We start from the raw sequence: 21,107 nt of genomic DNA on the forward strand, positions 1-21,107 counted from the left end.
GGGGAACTAATGGGATAACTGGGGTTGCAACAAAAGTGCAACTATGGCTAAAAACACAATGAAATAAAATAATAATATCCTTCTTAGACTTCTTAGCTTAACATCCCAGGGAACTAATGATTCGGCGTCGACGAGTTTTTATGATCGACGTCGTCAATTATGTCGACTAATCGTTGCAGCCCTAACTACCATACACTGGCACCAGACACGCATCACTCTACACAATGACTACCATACACTGGCACCAGGCACACTACACAATGACTACCATACACTGGCACCAGGCACACATCACAATGACTACCATATACTGGCACCAGGCACACATCACACTACACAATGACTACCATACACTGGCACCAGGCACACATCACACTACACAATGACTACCATACACTGGCACCAGGCACACATCACACTACACAATGACTACCATACACTGGCACCAGGCACACATCACACTACACAATGACTACCATACACTGGCACCAGGCACACTACACAATGACTACCATACACTGGCACCAGGCACACATCACAATGACTACCATACACTGGCACCAGGCACACATCACAATGACTACCATATACTGGCACCAGGCACACTACACACCAACTACCATACACTGGCACCAGGCACACATCACACTACACAATGACTACCATACACTGGCACCAGGCACACATCACACTACACAATGGCTGAACGGCTCAGGAGACGGGGATTGATATCGGCCAATTAAGGGGAAGGGATGATTAGGTGGCCTAGACCTGATTGGGAATTTGGCCAGGAACGTCGGGGACGGAGTACAAGCGAATGAGTAGAGAATGAAAAGCCCTCGTCCTGGGGGTCGTCTCGCTCCCTACCTGGGGGACGTCTCGCTCCCTACCTGGGAGTAGTCTCGCTCCCTACCTGGGGGTCGCCTCGTCTCGCTCCCTACCTGGGGGTGGTCTCGCTCCCTACCTGGGGGTCGTCGTCCTCCAGGTCGTTGAAGTCCGTCTGGGTCTTGAGCAGCAGCTGCATCACGGCCGAGGCGTCTGGCATGAACTGTGGAGATACGAGAGAGCGGGGGGGTGGATGTCAGGGCATTGGAATCTTTTTGCCGAACCGCTGCTGCCGGGGCGCAGTGATTTCACGCATCACCTGAGAAGCTCCGTTAACAAGGAAATGCGCTTTCATTGAGTGAAACAGGGCTTTTCAGGCGATGCGTGAAATCACTGCGCGCGGGCAGCAGGGGTTCGACTAAACAATTGTTCAGAGTATACATCTGCTTAGAAAACTAAAATATCCAACACTTTTTTATTTATTTTTTAACGTGGTAAATACACAGGTCACAAAAGGGTATGCATCTGCTCGTCTAACTCCAGGGTAGATGGCAAATAAGCAAATTTCCCAAAAAGTTGGCTTGTTCCTTTAAGTAAAACTGTTAAATATGTTGAAGGAACACGCCAACATTTTGGGAATTTAGCTTAACGTCTTCTCCAGAGAGAGACAAGATAGATAGATACCAGTTTCCTCTCCGAGTTCAGTAGAAAGCCATCTGGCTGCACGTTAGCCTAGCTTAGCACAATGAATTAGCCATTAGCCTAAGCACTGTCCAACCAACACCTCTCCCGACGGCTAAGGCCTAAAAGAAAAAATGGTTTGGTTCCGGCCTCACAGAGGTATGTTGATGAGAAGGGGACATGCTTTCTCAGCGCAGCATTACACAACACTGGGTACTCGTTCCGGACTGATATCCAGAACTTTTCGAGGGCCTGTCCAGTGAACTTGACTTTCAGTAGCTCGTCACACGAATTACCCCAAAAACGCAGCTAATTAACCTGGAGTGTCACTAACGGAGTTTCGTAATGCAGCTCATTATCAGCACATGTCTCTGCCAATCGGTTGTTTTTGTCTGCAAGGAAAATCTGCGCTTCTTCTCGCAGTTAAAAAAGGCGATTTAATACTCTGCCTCGAGATAGCCACCTCACTTCAGCGTACAACGCACTTTAACTATGGTAGCCCGCCAGCCCTAATACAGCCGAATGAAATGTTAACAGCTACTAGCTAGCAGAGGAGAAAATGAGAGTCTGAGAGGCGGGGTGTTGAAAAACAATGATAGGCGTTTATTCAACATCCAAGAAGGCTAACATACAACACACAAACTCCAACCGGGACTATTGCCGCTTTTCCACTGCATGTTATCAACACGATTCAACTCCGGTAACGTTTGAGTCGAGAAGGTCCGTGACGCTAAATTGTCCGTGCGGTCCCCCAACCCATATAGTTCCAACTCACCGAATTACGTTAATCCACCACAGTTGCACTCAATATTTAAATAATGTTAGTCTAAATAAATGTAGACAGATAATGTACGTATTTAAAAAATAGAATGAACATAGCAGTGTTGTTTTGAAACAGTACAGTGTGTGTGCGTTAGTTTATTTTAAATAACAGTGACACTTTTCCTTTTGATAAGAAATCCAGCGATATTCCTTTCATTGTATTTCAAATACTGCACTTTAATTTCAAGCGGAGAACTAATCTTTCCATTAAGAACCGACAATCAGGGAATTTAAACATTGTTGACATTGATTTTTTGTGTTTATTTTAAAGAAAGGAAAGTCTAGTGCTGGCTGAGCATATTGTTTGTTTGCACTAAGTTAATACTTTGACAAATGTAGCCTATATTTTTCAGTCAGTTCGGTCTTTGTGTGCCAAACATTATTCAAGGCAAACCACTGTAAATTTTTTTTTAATATATATATATATATATATATAAATGAGAAGCATGTTAAAATTTTGTGTTACATATTTTTATTTTTTTTAAACAACGTATATCGAACCGAAACGAAAACCGTGATACGAACCGAACAGTCAATTTTGTGAATCGTTCCACCCCATAACCGGCACCACTTCCGACAACAAACCTATCCATTGTGGGTCCAGGTTACACACAAAAGACCACACCCCCGGCCCCCTCCTGCGGTCATACATGCGCAGGATCAGGGAACAAAATTTACTTTTTGGCTTACCAGCCAAGGTTTAAAAAACATTTAAAAAACTACCAGCCAAAAATTATAAATCGCTTTTTAGTATATCGCCATGTGTTATTATTACTACCCAATACTCTCGTATGCAATTTTCAATTAATATAATAAACATAAGGAATATTAGCATCATTTTGAGTGGACTGAAGGAATGAGTCAGCGTTAATAGTTTAAAATACAGATAATTTATTAAAAACATATATATATATTTAGTGTAGGGCTGTCCCATTTTACAGGCTTTGAATACTCCTTGGTGTTTCCGAACGCGTATTTCGAATACTCTCAAAAACACTATTAAAAACAATAAGATTAACATTTCATAATTAACCAAATTCCACGACAAGAGATATGTAATGTTAATTACCTGAAATTATTAAAAAAATTTGGGGGGGGGGGAAACCCTGCATATAATCGGTATCGGAAATTAAGAGTTGGGACAATATCGGTATATCGCTAAAAAAAGCCAATATCGAACATCCCTAGTTAACGGTTATATTTCTCTGTATACTATTCCAATAAGCGAAGGCGTGCTGCACCACCACCCACCTTCTCCTTGCCACGGCCAGGCCGATCAGGTTATATTACGTGCGGCACCACCACCCACCTTCTCCTTGCCACGGCCAGGCCGATCAGGTTATATTACGTGCGGCACCACCACCCACCTTCTCCTTGCCCACGGCCAGGCCGATCAGGTTATATTACGTGCAGCACCACCACCCACCTTCTCCTTGCCCACGGCCAGGCCGATCAGGTTATATTACGTGCGGCACCACCACCCACCTTCTCCTTGCCCACGGCCAGGCCGATCAGGTTATATTACGTGCGGCACCACCACCCACCTTCTCCTTGCCCACGGCCAGGCCGATCAGGTTATATTACGTGCGGCACCACCACCCACCTTCTCCTTGCCCACGGCCAGGCCGATCAGGTTATATTACGTGCGGCACCACCACCCACCTTCTCCTTGCCCACGGCCAGGCCGATCAGGTTATATTACGTGCAGCACCACCACCCACCTTCTCCTTGCCCACGGCCAGGCCGATCAGGTTATATTACGTGCGGCACCACCACCCACCTTCTCCTTGCCCACGGCCAGGCCGATCAGGTTATATTACGTGCAGCACCACCACCCACCTTCTCCTTGCCCACGGCCAGGCCGATCAGGTTATATTACGTGCGGCACCACCACCCACCTTCTCCTTGCCCACGGCCAGGCCGATCAGGTTATATTACGTGCGGCACCACCACCCACCTTCTCCTTGCCCACGGCCAGGCCGATCAGGTTATATTACGTGCGGCACCACCACCCACCTTCTCCTTGCCCACGGCCAGGCCGATCAGGCTGATGCACTCGATGGTCTTGCCGCGGAGCAGGCGCAGCTCCTTCTGCACGGCGTTCTCCACGATGTGCTTCAGCGAGGGCATGAACAGCTCGTAGTACGGCACGAACTTCTCCTCGGCCGTGTCGGCCACGGAGGCGATGGACGTCACCACCTGCTCCAGCACCAGCTTGGTGCCCTTCTGGATCAGCTGGGTGGAGGAGCGGAGAAGGACAGTTGGGCCACGTTCACACTGCAAGCCTCAATAGTGCTCAATTCTCATTTATTGCTCAAGATATTTCTTCTTCTTCTTTTGCCTTAGTAGAGCTGGACGATATGGAAGATGATCACAAGGACTTTCCTCATAGGGGACTCGGATCGGTTTATCACATGGAGTCTTGATTATTAATTTTTTTTTGCAATGCGATTGATATTAGTCACAATTTCTTTTTCGTCACAACTGTATCGTTAATTTGCGCATTCTGGTCAGTTCTGTTCAGGAGCATGACCAGTTCACACTGGAATCTGATATTGGCCACGTGTATATACAAAAGATTTAATTAACCCTTTCACTACCACACTACAGAAGGTTAACCTTTCACTACCACGCTACAGACGGTTAACCTTTCACTACCACGCTACAGAAGGTTAACCTTTCACTACCACGCTACAGGCGGTTAACCTTCTGTAGTGTGGTTGTGAAAGGGTTAACCCTTTGTCATGTGGCAGTGAAAGGGTTAACCTTCTGTATTGGCACGGTGAAAAGGGTTAACCATTTGTCGTGTGGCAGTGAAAGGGTTAACCTTCTGTATTGTCGCGGTGAAAGGGTTAACCATTTGGTAGTGTGCTAGTGAAAGGGTTAACCTTCTGTATTGTCGCGGTGAAAAGGGTTAACCATTTGTCGTGTGGCAGTGAAAGGGTTAACCTTCTGTATTGTCGCGGTGAAAGGGTTAACCATTTGGTAGTGTGCTAGTGAAAGGGTTAACCTTCTGTATTGTCGCAGTGAAAGGGTTAACCATTTGCTAGTGAAAAGCAAGACTCCATGTGATAAACCGATCCGAGTACCCCATGAGGAAAGTCCTTGTGATCATCTTCCATATCGTCCAGCTCTACATGATACAGATAGATTCCGACCAAAATCACATCAATTGGACCAATGAATTAGTCTTATCATGAAAACTCAAGATGGCTGCAGCTCTTGCGGTTGAAATTCTAAAATCTTAATTCTCAACAGGTTAAGTACTTTATTTACATTTTCTGATAGAGATCGTTGTTCACACACACACAGCCGTTCACCACTGACCTCCTGCAGCTTGGCCACCATGATGACGTGCAGGTGCTGCACCAGGCTCTCCAGGTAGGGGATGAGCAGAGACTTGGGACAGTCCTCAGTGAAGTTGATTAGGGCGGCGGCGGCGTGCGCCTGAACCCGGGGGTTACTCTGGTCCTCCATGGTCTGCAGCAGAGCCGAGATAACCTGGGAGAGAGAGAGAGACGAGAGCGCACACAGTCAGGGGTCGAGTAGGCCGGTAAGAGATATGTCTCCTAAAATGGCTTTCTGGTTACGACAAAACAATTATAGAAACGTGTGAAGTGAGGGCGGCGCAGCGGACTAAGCGCTCGTCACCAACGCGAGAGACACTGGTATCGAATCCGGCTGTCAGTGTTGCCTTCCGGCTTGGCCGGCCATCATACTGGCTCAATTGGCGGTGTCAGCGGGAGGGAAGCCGGAGGGTGGTATTCTGGTCGTTGTAAACAGCGACTCCTACAGGTCGGTCAGGGCGCCTGCACAGCGAGGGAGGGAGATGGTGAGGGTAGTGTGACCTCCCACACGTTACACCTCACCAATGAGAGTCCGCGCTGTCAGGTGAAAAAAGGCTGCTGGTTGTCTCTCCTATGTCTCGGAGGAAGCATCCGATAGACTTCAGGGCTCCCTAGACCGACAAGTGGGGGGCACATGCGAGGATGGGCATTGGCATAACGACTAAATTGGGATGGGAGAAAAACAGGAGAAAAGGTGGATAAAAAAAGTACTTTGACATTCTGACTTGTTCCGAGTTGATTATTCTTCACTTGCCTCACTGGAGGAAAAACAAGTTTACGCATAATGTCCTTCAGTTTCCCAGAAATGGCAAGTTAGCCTCATTAGCATTCCTCATTGAAACCAAGGGGCAATACTAGCATAACGCTCGCAGCTAGCTGAGCCCCTTGGCTTCAATGAGGAATGCTAATAGTGAAGAAAATTCTATTGAAATTCAAAATGTCAAAGTACGCCTGTAACATCTGAATGCATCTTGGAGGCTGCTTATGAGAATATGAAGCTGTAGTGTTAGCCAATGTGTAGTACATTTTCACACCATTGTGCAATAATAATACAAAACATATACACTTTGTGTGAACTGGACTACCTAAAGACAGCCTAACAGAATGTTATAAACCTCTTAAGTACTAGTCTGCACCATGGGGGACCTTCTGCTCGGCTGCGCCACACCTGCAGAGCCTGGACTCTTTTAAAGCAGGCCTGAAAACCTGTTTAAAAAGGCATTTGATTGCTAGCCATTTCTTGTGATTTTATTCCTGTGCTGGTGTTTTTACTTTTCTGTTTATACTATGTTTTTAACTATGTTTTAACCATGTTTTAACCCTGTAGCACTTTGGGATCAAAGTGAACAAAAAGTGCACTACAAATAAAATTTATTATTATTATAGTTCAGATACCTTATCGTGGAATTTCTTCTGGAAGGTGGGGGCGAAGTCTGTGGCCATCTGTCCAATGGCATTGCAGGCAGCGTAGCGCACTCTGGGGTGCTGAGGAGAGAGAGGCAGCTTAATGTCTGAAGGAGTCGACTAAGCGACAGTTGTGATTGGAGGATCAAGAAAAGAGGGCAGGGTTTGAGATAGGTCTATTGGTCCACTGATGGATACATCTTGATATTTGTCTAGTAGTCTAGTGTGTTCATTAGATGGGTGAAATCCTCTTTCAGTGCCTCTGGGCCTGTTTTCGTAGGCAGTTAGCCTCTGGTATGCGTGCCATTAGCGTTACTCTTTAAAAATATTTTTTTATACAAATATTTTTTTTGTATTAGACTAAGAGGTTGGCAGTCGACTACGGCTCCTTTCGACCGACTAATCGACTAATAGGGGTCAGCCCTCCACTACATACGACACTCTGGGTGCTGAGGAGGGAGAGGCAGACATGTTACATTGTAGCAAAGTTGTGTACGTTTGCCGTATGCATTTTCAGTTTAAGTTCACACATTTCAAGCACCAGTGATGTAACTTTCGTAATGAATGCTTTATGATTTTGATAGTTCCCAGTGACAATCGAATAGCAATTTTGTGAGTTTTGCCCATCCCTAATCTACGGAGTTGAAAGAGTGTGAGCTTGAGTTTCTTCAATAAGTCAATATGAAGATGTTAAGTTATTTTATTATATTAATACAACCATTATTAATTAAATGGGGGGGGGGGGGGGGGTGTTAACGTATGGTGTGTCTTACAGGGTCGGAGCAGAAGAGAAGGACGAAGCTGACAATCTCGTTGAGGATGGCCTCCATCTGCTGGTGGCAGCCCTCACCGATGGCCGACAGCGCCATGAGCCCAGCGTGGCGGTACTTCCAGTCAGCTGGGGGGAGGAACACGCATCAGTACAGAGAATGTCTTACAGTTTTAAAAACAGAAATTCAAACCTAAAACAATATTAACATTAATAGGGATGCTCGATATTGGCTTTTTTACCAATACCGATATTGTCCAACTCTTAATTTCCGATACAGATATCAACCGATATATGCAGGGTTTCCCCCCCAAAAAACTGAATAATTTCAGGTACCGGTAATTAACATTACATATCTCTTGTTGTGAAATTAACACAACATTATGCATACTTTTGACAATAAATAAAATCAGAATTAGTTCTTGCTTGCCTGGGTAAATAAAGGTTATAGAAATGTAATTTTTTTTTTTTAATGAATGAATTATTTTATTTCGAATGTTTACAAATACAAATAAATAAAAACAAATACATTTTTATTAATTAATTAAGAATTTTTCGAAATTTTTTACAAATAAACAAACGAAAAGGATAGGTTTGAAGCCGAAGGCTTATAGAGCAACCTACCCCTAATTCAAAAAACAAATTCAAAAAAAGTTTAAGTTTTCAAAATATAACAAAATAAATAAATCAACAATCAAAATCAACAAAAACCGATCCAGAAAACAAAAAAAAGTTAAAGTTTGCAAGATAAAAACAAAAAAAATCAACAAAAACCATTCCTGAAAAGAACAAGCCAACAAAAAAAAAAAAAAAATGCATCTGCAATACCAGAGTTTCATGGTAGAGAAAAACAGATTGTAGGTTACATTTGACTATAAGATTCTAGAACCCTGTTTTTAAACATATTTTTAAACTTAATTTTCTTTTTGAAAACCGATAGATATTTTCCGATATCACATTTTAATGCCAATAACGGCCGATAATATCGGACATCCCTATTAATATTCAATACAAGGTTTGTTCGAACTGTGAGACATAATCGCAAAGAAAACGCTCACGCCAGACGGCTCCACGTTTGACAGTGGCTGGCGTGAGCTGGGTAGTGTAGTTTTATGAAATTCGAAAGCCCTGGGTCTCCCCTTTCATAGGACTACAGATTTAGGCAAGACACCTGTATTGATCGCACGGTTCTGCCGCCCGAGCGCGTGACCCCGTGTTCACTCCCTGTGAGTTCACTCGCTGTGACCCTGAACATCACTACCTGTGACCCTGAACATCACTCCCTGTGACCCTGTGTGTTCACTCACGGTTCTGCAGCATCTGCATGATGTGTTGTTTGATCATGGGCAGCACGATCTTGCCTCCCAGCCCACAGGCAATCCTGTCCAGCGCGCTCTCCCCAGCTACAGCATTACTGTTGGGGCAAAAGGGCAAAAAAAAAAAAAACTCAATCTCTGCCCTCTTCACACCACGCAGTCGGAATCAAGTAGATATTAAATACAATATACACATAACCCTTCTGTAGTGTGGCAGTGAAAGGGTTAACAAGGCTAATGGTTTTTCCCCCCCCTCCCCCTCAGACGCAGAGTGATCCGATTGCTTGATTTGAGCTACAGTACCCATTTCATAATGGTGATTGGTCAGTAAGGAGCAGTGGGTGGGTGTAGGGTGCACCTGTCAAAGTCATCATCCTCCAGCTCATCGGCCATGGCCCACTCCTCGTCTTCCTCCAAGTCCACCATCATAGCCAGCATCTGGGGCACTGGACAGATACACACCGGTTCAAATACACACTGGACACTAGGGGTGGAGCGGTTCACAAAATACACGGTTCGGTTCACGGTTTTGTGCTCACGGTTTTCGGTTCGGTTCGATATGTTTTAATGTAACACTCTAAAAATGTAAACATGCTTCTCATTTATTTGAAAAAATTAAATAAGGTTTACAGCGGTTTGCCTTAAATAATGTTTGGCACACAAAGACCGAACTGACTGAAAAATATAGGCTACATTTGTCAAAGTATTAACTTAGTGCAAACAAAATAATTAAACTTTTCTATTTTTGTGGCCACATTATAGACAAAGACCATCAACATAAAGTATGCATATGCTCAACCAGCACTAGACTTTCCTTTCTTTAAAATAAAACACAAAAAAACAATGTCAACAATGTTTAAATTCCCCGATTGTCAGTTCTTGGAAAGATTCGTTTTCCGCTTGAAATTAAAGTGCAGTATTTGAAATACAATGAAAGGAATATGGCTGGATTTCTTATCAAAAGAAAAAGTGTCAGTTATTTAAAATAAATAAAAAACAAATTAGAAGGCCATCAATATCAAATGCAGCATAAATCAAACCAACACACACTGTAGGCCTACCGTTTCAAAACACTTCGGTTCATTCTATTTTTAAAATACGTACATCATCTCTACATTTATTTAGACTAACATTATTTAAATATTGAGTGCAAGTTGTGCAACACAGTAATTGTGAAACAGTGGTGGATTAACGTAATTCACACACAGAACAGTCTATGGGTTGGGCGTCCGCACGGACCATTTTGCGTGTGGTACCTTCGTTCTTGACTCTACCTACAGTGGAAGTTGAGTGGAGTGGAATCGAGTTGATACCATGCAGTGGGAAAGCAGCAATAGTCCCGGTTGGAGTTAGTAAACACAATGTTAGCCTTCTTGGATGTTGAATAAACGTCACCGTCTTTCGACACCCCGCCTCAGACTCCCATTTTATCCTCTGCTAGCTATGGTAACATTTCATTGATGTCTGATAATGATTTCACTGGCTGTATTGGGAGCTAGCGGGCTACCAACGTGCGTTGTACTTGTAGCGTCACAAACCATGCTAATGTTATGGCAAGTTGTAGGCCTATGTAATGTTAATGCCAAATGTCGTAATGAAGATTGATTTATATTGCGCTTGCCATTTCCACGCACTTTCTATGAACCGACAGCACCTGATGCTGCAGCCGGCGCTTCACCTCTCCGTGCCAAATTTTTTGCATCCCCTGAACCGAACAATACCCACACGCGCCGAACCGTGGAGGTCGTGCCGAACGGTGTACGATTCGAATGCATACCGTTCCACCCCTACTGGACACAGATACACCGGTTCAGATAGACACCGGTTCAGATACACACTGGACACAGATACACACCAGTTCAAATACACACTGGCCGGTTCAGACGCACACCGGTCTCAATAACTGTCAAACTAAGTGAATGTGTGCAAAAAAAAAGAAAGAGTTTAGACGCGTGTGAGATTCTGAGAAAACATATTTAAGAAGTCCTTCATCCCACTGCTCTGATGAATTCTTAAAGATTTAAATGGTACTGGTTAGGTACCTGAAGCCCCGTCCCTGTTGTTGTCGTTTCTCCATTTGTCTATGTATTGGGTCAATGTCTTTTGTGCCCGTGTGGTGTTTGTACTGTGTTGTCGATTGCAACCACGGTGAAGCCAGAACAAAATGACCACAAACAGTGGACAAATAAAAAGATCCATCCATCCATCCATCTATAAAAAGGCCACGGGTGAAGTGGCCCTCGTGTCAGTTAGTGGCGGTGGGCGCCTCCCTCACCGCTCTGAGCCACGATGGCGGTGTGTTTCCTCAGCATGGCGGCGGCGGTCTCCGACAGCGTGACAATGACCTCGAGCGCCAGCTGCCTCTGCATGTTGGTCAGGTTGGTGTCGGCACACAGCTGCAACGCACAGGGAACCGGTTGTTAGCGGTTGGTATTGGGTCATTTGTTTGACGCGGTCTAGCGCAAAATTATCGGAACGATGATAATGGTTTATACATATAATTGTTTGTACATTATGCAACCTCAGGGCACATTTGAATTGTTTCTAATGCCCCATGGAGCATTCATACATTTGTTTATAGTAAAAATAAAACACATAAAAAAAAAAAAAAAAAAAAAAAAAAAAAAAACGCAATACATTAAGTGTGTGGGGTCGCCAAAAGAAATCCTAAATAAAATGGGGTCGTGGTATGAAAAAGTTTGAGAACCCCTGCCCTAGTGGATGGACATTTCAACCCTCCAGGTACAGGCAAAATACACAAGCAAGTATGTGAACAATGCTGTTCGACAACTCCGCCGTCATCTACTGGAACACGTGGTGGAAAGAGAGTATACCAAGATCCTAACCCACCTTCAGACTGAGCTGTAACGTGGCCTCTAGGTTGATCCTAACCCACCTTCAGACTGAGCTGTAACGTGGCCTCTAGGTTGATCCTAACCCACCTTCAGACTGAGCTGTAACGTGGCCTCTAGGTTGATCCTAACCCACCTTCACACTGAGCTGTAACGTGGCCTCTAGGTTGATCCTAACCCACCTTCACACTGAGCTGTAACGTGGCCTCTAGGTTGATCCTAACCCACCTTCACACTGAGCTGTAACGTGGCCTCTAGGTTGATCCTAACCCACCTTCACACTGAGCTGTAACGTGGCCTCTAGGTTGATCCTAACCCACCTTCACACTGAGCTGTAACGTGGCCTCTAGGTTGATCCTAACCCACCTTCACACTGAGCTGTAACGTGGCCTCTAGGTTGATCCTAACCCACCTTCACACTGAGCTGTAACGTGGCCTCTAGGTTGATCCTAACCCACCTTCAGACTGAGCTGTAACGTGGCCTCTAGGTTGATCCCACCTTCACACTGAGCTGTAACGTGGCCTCCAGGTTGATCCTAACCCACCTTCAGACTGAGCTGTAACGTGGCCTCTAGGTTGATCCCACCTTCAGACTGAGCTGTAACGTGGCCTCTAGGTTGATCCCACCTTCACACTGAGCTGTAACGTGGCCTCTAGGTTGATCCCACCTTCAGACTGAGCTGTAACGTGGCCTCTAGGTTGATCCCACCTTCACACTGAGCTGTAACGTGGCCTCCAGGTTGATCCTAACCCACCTTCAGACTGAGCTGTAACGTGGCCTCCAGGTTGATCCTAACCCACCTTCACACTGAGCTGTAACGTGGCCTCCAGGTTGATCCTAACCCACCTTCACACTGAGCTGTAACGTGGCCTCTAGGTTGATCCTAACCCACCTTCACACTGAGCTGTAACGTGGCCTCCAGGTTGATCCTAACCCACCTTCAGACTGAGCTGTAACGTGGCCTCTAGGTTGATCCCACCTTCAGACTGAGCTGTAACGTGGCCTCTAGGTTGATCCCACCTTCACACTGAGCTGTAACGTGGCCTCTAGGTTGATCCCACCTTCACACTGAGCTGTAACGTGGCCTCCAGGTTGATCCTAACCCACCTTCAGACTGAGCTGTAACGTGGCCTCTAGGTTGATCCCACCTTCAGACTGAGCTGTAACGTGGCCTCTAGGTTGATCCCACCTTCACACTGAGCTGTAACGTGGCCTCTAGGTTGATCCCACCTTCAGACTGAGCTGTAACGTGGCCTCTAGGTTGATCCCACCTTCACACTGAGCTGTAACGTGGCCTCTAGGTTGATCCCACCTTCACACTGAGCTGTAACGTGGCCTCTAGGTTGATCCTAACCCACCTTCAGACTGAGCTGTAACGTGGCCTCCAGGTTGATCCTAACCCACCTTCAGACTGAGCTGTAACGTGGCCTCTAGGTTGGGCCTCAGGTATTTGGGTGCCGTGTCTGCGATCTCCACCAGGGACTTGAGCACGGAGTCGTCTCCTTGGTAACAAGACTCATTCACCGCCTGCATGAAGGGAATACAAGCTGCGGTTACACATGTCGAGTGGAAATCTGTACAGTCCAAGGTGGTCAGGCAGAGCATTCATGTTTCTCTATATCGTTAGCCTCCTACGATAATTGAGCAAATGTGTATGTTTTTTATTTATATTTAGAAAATAAAGTTCCACAAGGTGCATCAACAAGTTTGCAAAAATACAAAAACACAACAACCATTGCATAACAAAATACGGTGAATTTTAAACAAAATATATTGTGACTTTAGGCATTTTTTTCCTCTTACATGCATACATGTCATGCGATCGCCGCCTGTGTATGCAACGTTAAAATGCACAAGTCACACGAGTGAGTTAGGCAGATGGGGATCTTTGAACATAAAACAAGCGTTCCGATTGGCTGAGGACACACTGGCGCTGCTGTGATGGCTGCCTTTCTGATCGCTCCGACGAGACTGTGCTTTATTTTGTTAATTTTTATAGTATTAGGAGTTTTATTTGCACCAACTGTTGGTGCATTATATGTGTATGACCGTCAGTCAATCATTGACATTGGATTAAGGAAAACTTACCGTTTGGATTGCTCTCTGGATCGGATCGCTGAACAGCAGAAATGGCCTGCCGAGATCCTTTGTTATGCCGGCCACGGACAAAAGCCGCCGCGAAGACGAGGAAAGAGAGCCGGGGTCCGGAACAGACTGAGGTCCAAACGACACAGAACCACATTGCCCAGCATATTGTTGGCCAATGTGCAATCGATAGGAAACAAATTGGACGACATCAGAGCAAGGATCCAATTCCAGAGGGACATTCGGGATTGTAACGTCCTCTGTTTCACAGAAACTTGGCTGAGTCCAGATGTCCCGAATCATGCAATAGAACCGGCAGACCACTTCTTCGTTCTACGAAAAGACCGGACGGCATTAGAGTCACTAAAGAAGAAAGGAGGCGGCATCGCCTTCATGATAAACAAGGAGTGGTGCGATTTAGGCAACACAAAAGAAATGTCTAACCACTGCTCCCCAGACCTGGAGTTTATCACGATAAAATGTCGACCCTTCTTCCTCCCAAGAGAGTTAACGTCCATCATCCTCATCGGAGTGTACATTCCACCACACGCGAACACTGAGGTCGCACTTTCAAAACTTCACGACGAGGTAAACAAACTCCAGGCAGCTAACGTTGACGCGGCCATTTTGGTCTTGGGGGATTTCAACAGCGCGCGTCTTAAAAAGGTGCTGCCGAATTTCTATCAGCATGTGACCTGTCCCACCAGAGGCGAGAACATATTAGACCATGTATACTCGCAATTTAAGAATGGGTACAAGTCACAGGCTCTTAGTCCATTCGGTAAAAGCGATCACGCAGCAATTTTTCTTTTGCCTAAGTACAAACAGTGTCTCAAGCGAACGCCGGTGGTCTCGCGAGAGGTTAAGCGTTGGACCGTGACGTCAGTAGAGTCACTCCAAGCAGTGCTGGGAAGCACAGAATGGAGTGTACTCCGTGATAACACAGCCAATATTAACGAATACACCGAAACGGTGATTGACTATGTCTGTACTCAGGTAGAAGTAATAATCCCCACCACCAAAATTAATATCTACCCAAACCAAAAGCCCTGGGTAGACAAATCCGTCCGTGAGGCTCTGAAAGTGCGCACATCAGCATACAACACCGGGCTGGTGACAGGCAACATGGAAGAACACAAGATGGCAAGATACAACGTCAGGAGAGCAGTAATAGAGGCAAAACGGCGTTACAAGGATAAAGTTGAACTTCAGTTTGAACAGGCTGACTCTAGAGGCATGTGGCAGGGCCTCAGAACAATGACAGACTACAAAGGAACCCCCCTCAAACTGAACAGTGACATCTCCTTAGCAAATGATCTCAACTCCTTCTATGCGAGGTTTGAGGCTGTGAATAACAACACCAGCCTACAAACCACGGCAATGGGGGGGGGGGGGTCTGCTGATGGAGACTCAGTGTTCAGGGTAACAGAGCATGAGGTGAGACGGATCTTTAAAAAAGTGGATATCAGGAAGGCAGCAGGACCGGACGGCATCCCCGGCCGCGTCCTAAAAGTCTGTGCCGACCAACTGGCCCCGGTATTCACTGACATCTTCAACCTGTCCTTGGAACAGGCCGTCATCCCCACCTGTCTGAAGAAGTCCACCATCATCCCTGTACCCAAAAAATCTACGCCCGCTTGCCTCAACGACTACCGCCCTGTAGCCCTCACCTCCATAGCCATGAAGTGCTTTGAGAAGCTAGTGAAGGGCTACATCTGTTCCTCCCTCCCAACCAACCTGGACCCTCTGCAATTTGCATATCGCCCCAACAGGTCCACGGAGGACGCCATAGCCCATGTGCTGCACACAGCAGCATCACATCTGGACAAGAGGAAGGGGAACTATGTGAGAATGCTGTTCATCGACTACAGCTCAGCATTCAATACCATAGTCCCCTCCAAACTCATAGCCAAGCTCAGGGACCTGGGCTTGAACTATGACCTGTGCCAGTGGGTCCTGGACTTCCTGACGGGCAGACCCCAGGTGGTAAGAGCCGGCAACTGCACCTCCTCATCCATCACGCTCAACATAGGGGCCCCCCAGGGCTGTGTTCTGAGCCCCCTCCTCTACTCCCTGTACACACATGACTGCGTAGCACAGCGGAACAACAACACCATCATCAAATTTGCTGATGACACAGTAGTGGTGGGCCTGATCTCTGCCAACGACGAAAGGGCCTACCTGGAAGAGGTAGAGAACCTGTCACAGTGGTGTCAGGAGAACTGCCTCTCCCTGAACGTCAGCAAAACAAAAGAGATGATTGTGGACTTCAGGAGGTCGGGGGTCAAGGACTACAGCCCCCTCAGCATCGACGGGGCACCAGTTGAGAGAGTGAACAGTTTCAAGTACCTCGGAGCCCACATATCCGAGGACTTGACATGGACCACACACATTGACAGTGTTGTGAAGAAGGCACGACAACGCCTCTACTTCCTCAGGCGCCTAAGGAAGTTCCAAGTCAGTCAGAAGATCCTTAGGAACTTCTACTCATGTACAATAGAGAGCATCCTGACCGGCAACATCACCTCCTGGTTTGGGAATAGCACTGCACAAGACCGTAGCAGACTACAAAGAGTGACACGTTCAGCCGAACGCACAATTAGAGGGGGGCTTCCCACCCTCCAGAACATTTACAACAAGCGGTGCAAGGGGAAGGCTAAGAGAATTATTAAGGACTCGAGCCACCCGAACAACTGCCTCTTTGAACTGCTGCCGTCAGGCAAGCGATACCGGAGTCTTATGGCGAGCACAGAAAGACTCAGAAGGAGCTTCTATCCCCAGGCCATCAGGCTGCTAAACGAACAATAATCGCTAAACGAACAATAATCACTATGCAACAACCATCAAATGCACACAGCACACACACCCACACGCACACACACACTCACTCACTCAAACAACACACTGCAGCACCCACTCTCCACACTTTAGATCACACAAACACACTTACACTTTATATTTATTGATAAAGGATTTGCACTACAACTCGTACACCTACTGTGAATTGTACCTAAACTGCACCTCGTCCATTTATGCCTTGCACTATATAGTATTGTATATTAGTACACTGCACAGTATTGTATATTGTATGGTAACTACGTCTGCGAACATTGTACATATGTCTAAACTGAACACTGTGACCTCTTTTTTTTTTCTTCTAATTTTTACTATGTTTTTATTTCATACTTATCTTGTCATGCACAGTCTCTGGAGCGCAACAGTAAGAAGCATTTTGTACAAAAGTATTCTGTACTTCTGTATGACAACTATTAAAGAAACTTGAAACTTGAAACTTGAGGACATGGGCACTACGCCAGGGGGCGTGGCAGCAGTGTGAAGAGAATACAGTTTGGCCAAAAGAAATTACTTAGGTAATTATTGTATGAGGCTAACGATATGTAAACATGGGGTTGGAGAAATGAGCAGCGGGGGGGATGTGAGGAGCTCACCTGCAGGATGCCAGGCAGCAGGTCAGAGAAGTGCTTCAACAGGGCCGTGTTGCTCTCGTTGGCCAGGACGAAGGAGGCCGCCGCTCTCGCCGCCAACGTACGGATCTGCAGGGACCCAGAAGACAAGTGTTCTCACAATCAGCCGTCACGATCAAACCATTTGTAGGTCGGTCTACCGCAATGTCGTCTTTGAGTGCCTTGGCATTTGCGATCACAGAAAAGTAGTCACAGCTTTATGTTGTATTTTTCAGTTCTCGGTTATATTTTATTTATATTTAACCTTTATTAACCAGGCAGGTCAATTAAGAACAAATTCTTATCTACAATGATTGCCTGGGGAGAGGATAGAAGGGCCACTCAAAGGGTAACGGGTAGGGATGCCGCAATCCAATGTACAGTAAATGACGAAGTATGGTTGTCAATATTCCAATGTACAGTTTTGCTTGTACAGTTGTACAGTGTCCCCCACCCACCCACCCAACCACCTCCAATGTACAGTTTCTACATCAAATGTGTATACTCTCTTTTCTGGACTCTTTTTGTATCACAAACAGTACTGTATTTGCAAATCTGGTATGTCATAAATGTATAGATGTAGCAGTAGTCCATCTGTATGTCATGCATGTCATGATGAATTGAAAATGGGGGACCCTGATGTAAACAAGACGAAAGTCTTTCTCTGGTCTGCATCAATACAATTGTATGTATTGAGCTGTACTGTACCCATTCTGCAATCTGTTAATAAAGTTTTCAATCAATCGATCGGCCAGCAATCGGTATCGGCCGATATTCACTATAAATATGAGATTGGGGAATTCCGATAATGCTTTCTAGTCGCCGATTGCGGAAAAACGATGGATGACCCGTGAGTGGGTCAGAGGTCTCACCTGTGGGTTGTCCTGGTCAGACATGCACTGAACCAACATCCTCTTGATCACCTCCATGTAATGCTGCTGCTGGTTGCCGAAAATCCCAGGGAAGTTCCTACAAACCAAACGCCAGATTCAATCTCCCAAAATACTGGTCTGTTGTATGAAGTGGAAAGATCTTATTAGCAAAGGCCCAACACCCCCTGCACTGAATTCTAGACCCCTCAATTAAGGTTAGACAAAGAAATAAATGTGTATTTCAATAAAACCTCAAGACTACCGTCCTGGGGGAAACCCTGAGGGTTGACAAACAGTAGTAGTAACAGGGGTACCAGTAAGTTGAATAGGAGCTCACCAGAATATGTGCAGGGCAGCCTCTCGCAGGCCCGTGTTTGTGGAGTTGACCGAGTCGAACAGGAACTTTAGCAGCTCTGGCCACTGGTTGTTACCATCGTCATCTGTAGAGAAACCAGACGGTGTCACAGATGCAAAGAGTCTGGGCAGATTCCCCTGAGGATGAGTCTAGGTGCAGTGCCTGTGAACTGCCATTAGGGGCAGTGTGGTTAACTGGGTGACATTCTGGGTAAATGAGTTGCTTCACATAATAATATCAATATCAGCCTTGGCTCTGTTAAAAGAAAACTCTGGACCGTTAATGGAGAAAAAGCTTAAGTAAAGGCTTAATATATAAGATAAGATATTCCTTTATTGATCCCCCTGGGGAAATTAAGGCATCAAAGCAGCATGGGGGAGGGGGGCGGGGGTAAGGTAAGGGAAGGGTAATAGAAGAAAGACAAACATAGGCACATTTTTTAATCTGAATTAGGGACGTTAACAATTAATGGAAGATCGATTGATCATTAAGGATTTACTCCAACATGTGACATTTACTCAAGTTCAAGTTCTTTAATAGTTGTCATACAGAAGTACAGAATACTTTCATACAAAATGCTTCTTACTGTTACGCTCCAGAGACTGTGCTAGACAAGATAGTATCAAATAACATAATAACATAATATAGCATGAATTTAGAAGAAGAAAATGAGGTCACAGTTGTTCGGTATAGACATATGTACAATGTTCTGAGTTACCATATAATATACAATACACAACTATGCAGTGTACTAATGTACAGTACTATCTAGTGCAAAGCAGAAATGGGATGAGGTACAATTTTAGGTACAATTTACAGTAAGGTGTACGAGTTGTAGTGCAATCCTTCATCCATAAATATAAAGTGTGGGGAGTGGGTGCTACAGTGTGTTTGTTTAAAGTGGGTGTGTGCTATAAAGTGTGTGTAGTGGGTGCTACAGTGTGTTTGTTTAAAGTGAGTGTGTGCGTGTGGATGTGTGTGCTATGTGTGTTTGGTGGTTGTTGTTGTGTAGTGTTCATTCATTGTTCGTTTAGCAGCCTGATGGCCTGGGGATAGAAGCTACTTCTGAGTCTTTCTGTGCTCGCCTTGAGACTCCTGTATCGCTTGCCTGACGGCAGCAGTTCAAAGAGGCAGTTGTTCGGGTGGCTCGAGTCCTTAATAATTCTCTTAGCCTTCCCCTTGCAACGCTTGTAGTAAATGTTCTGGAGGGTGGGGAGCCCCCCTCCAATTGTGCGTTCGGCTGAACGTGTCACTCTTTGTAGTCTGCTTTGGTCTTTTGCAGTGCTATTCCCAAACCAGGAGGTGATGTTGCCGGTCAAGATGCTCTCTATTGTACATGAGTAGAAGTTCTTAAGGATCTTCTGGCTGACTTGGAACTTCCTTAGGCGCCTGAGGAAGTAGAGGCGTTGTCGTGCCTTCTTCACCACACTGTTAATGTGTATGGTCCATTTCAAGTCCTCGGATATGTGGGCTCCGAGGTACTTGAAGCTGTTGACTCTCTCAACCGGTGCCCCGTCGATGCTGAGGGGGCTGTAGTCCTTGACCCCCGACCTCCTGAAGTCCACAATCATCTCCTTTGTTTTGCTGACGTTCAGGGAGAGGCTGTTTTCCTGGCACCATCCCGCCAGGACCTTGACCTCTTCCTCGATTCCTCTTACTCGATCTACTATCAAACAATGATATGTTGTCCGTCTCTTATTACATTGTAGCAGTCAGTAGAATGGTGTATTTTCAAAGCATGTTTCAATGAACGGTCTTTAATCAATTTTGTGTTGGTAAGCGTGTACGTGTGCGTTTTAGCAGGTCTCAGCCCACTTCACTGAACAACACCATTGACGATGGCAGACTGATGGTGAAAAGGGGTGGAAGAATACTTGTTTGGAAGTTACTAGTGCTTTGTGAATTACACCAAGTCACTAATTCCTCATTTATACTCTGGTGTGAAAGTGGTTGCGACGGTTGCAAGCCAGCCGAGATCCTGCAAGCCTACCGGCGATGCCCACAATCACATGCAGCTGGCGACGCCCACATGCAGCTGGCGACGCCCACATGCAGCTGGCGACGCCCACATGCAGCTGGCCAAGAATTTAACTTTGCATCATTTCGATGTGAGCAGACATGGACACAGCGATTGGACACAGCGATTGGCCGCAGCCCTGCACTGGGCCGTGTTCCTCTGACATACTTCCGTATTTATCATCTTGGGAGTTGGTCAGAGCATTCTATTATCGATCATGATTAACTACTTTACAAATATGGACCAAATCGAAGAAAGACTGGGAGAGGAAGTCCGAAAATATTTGTACAACAAAAC

At 45.7% G+C, this 21,107-nt stretch overlaps 1 protein-coding gene across 2 annotated transcripts in view; it reads right to left on the bottom strand.

Annotated features, from left to right (window-relative positions):
- Nucleotides 1-21,107, bottom strand: part of kpnb3 (karyopherin (importin) beta 3) — a 53,901-nt gene that overhangs the window by 23,823 nt on the left and 8,971 nt on the right. The window contains exons 4-15 of one of the 2 annotated variants that reach the window (XM_084324413.1): nt 18,776-18,878; nt 18,439-18,535; nt 17,552-17,656; nt 13,422-13,544; nt 11,440-11,560; nt 9,523-9,610; nt 9,156-9,262; nt 7,853-7,977; nt 7,071-7,160; nt 5,656-5,829; nt 4,345-4,563; nt 965-1,048 (exon numbers count right to left, since the gene is read on the bottom strand). In XM_084324413.1, coding sequence (XP_084180539.1) covers nt 965-1,048; nt 4,345-4,563; nt 5,656-5,829; nt 7,071-7,160; nt 7,853-7,977; nt 9,156-9,262; nt 9,523-9,610; nt 11,440-11,560; nt 13,422-13,544; nt 17,552-17,656; nt 18,439-18,535; nt 18,776-18,878 — 1,436 coding nt within the window. Of the gene's footprint in view, nt 1-964; nt 1,049-4,344; nt 4,564-5,655; nt 5,830-7,070; nt 7,161-7,852; nt 7,978-9,155; nt 9,263-9,522; nt 9,611-11,439; nt 11,561-12,014; nt 12,043-13,421; nt 13,545-17,551; nt 17,657-18,438; nt 18,536-18,775; nt 18,879-21,107 lie in introns of those variants that run through there. The other variant, XM_084324414.1, reaches the window with a different exon arrangement.

The sequence above is a fragment of the Notolepis coatsorum genome (genome assembly GCF_963971535.1).
Source record: "Notolepis coatsorum genome assembly, chromosome: 1".
NCBI lineage: Eukaryota > Metazoa > Chordata > Actinopteri > Aulopiformes > Paralepididae > Notolepis > Notolepis coatsorum.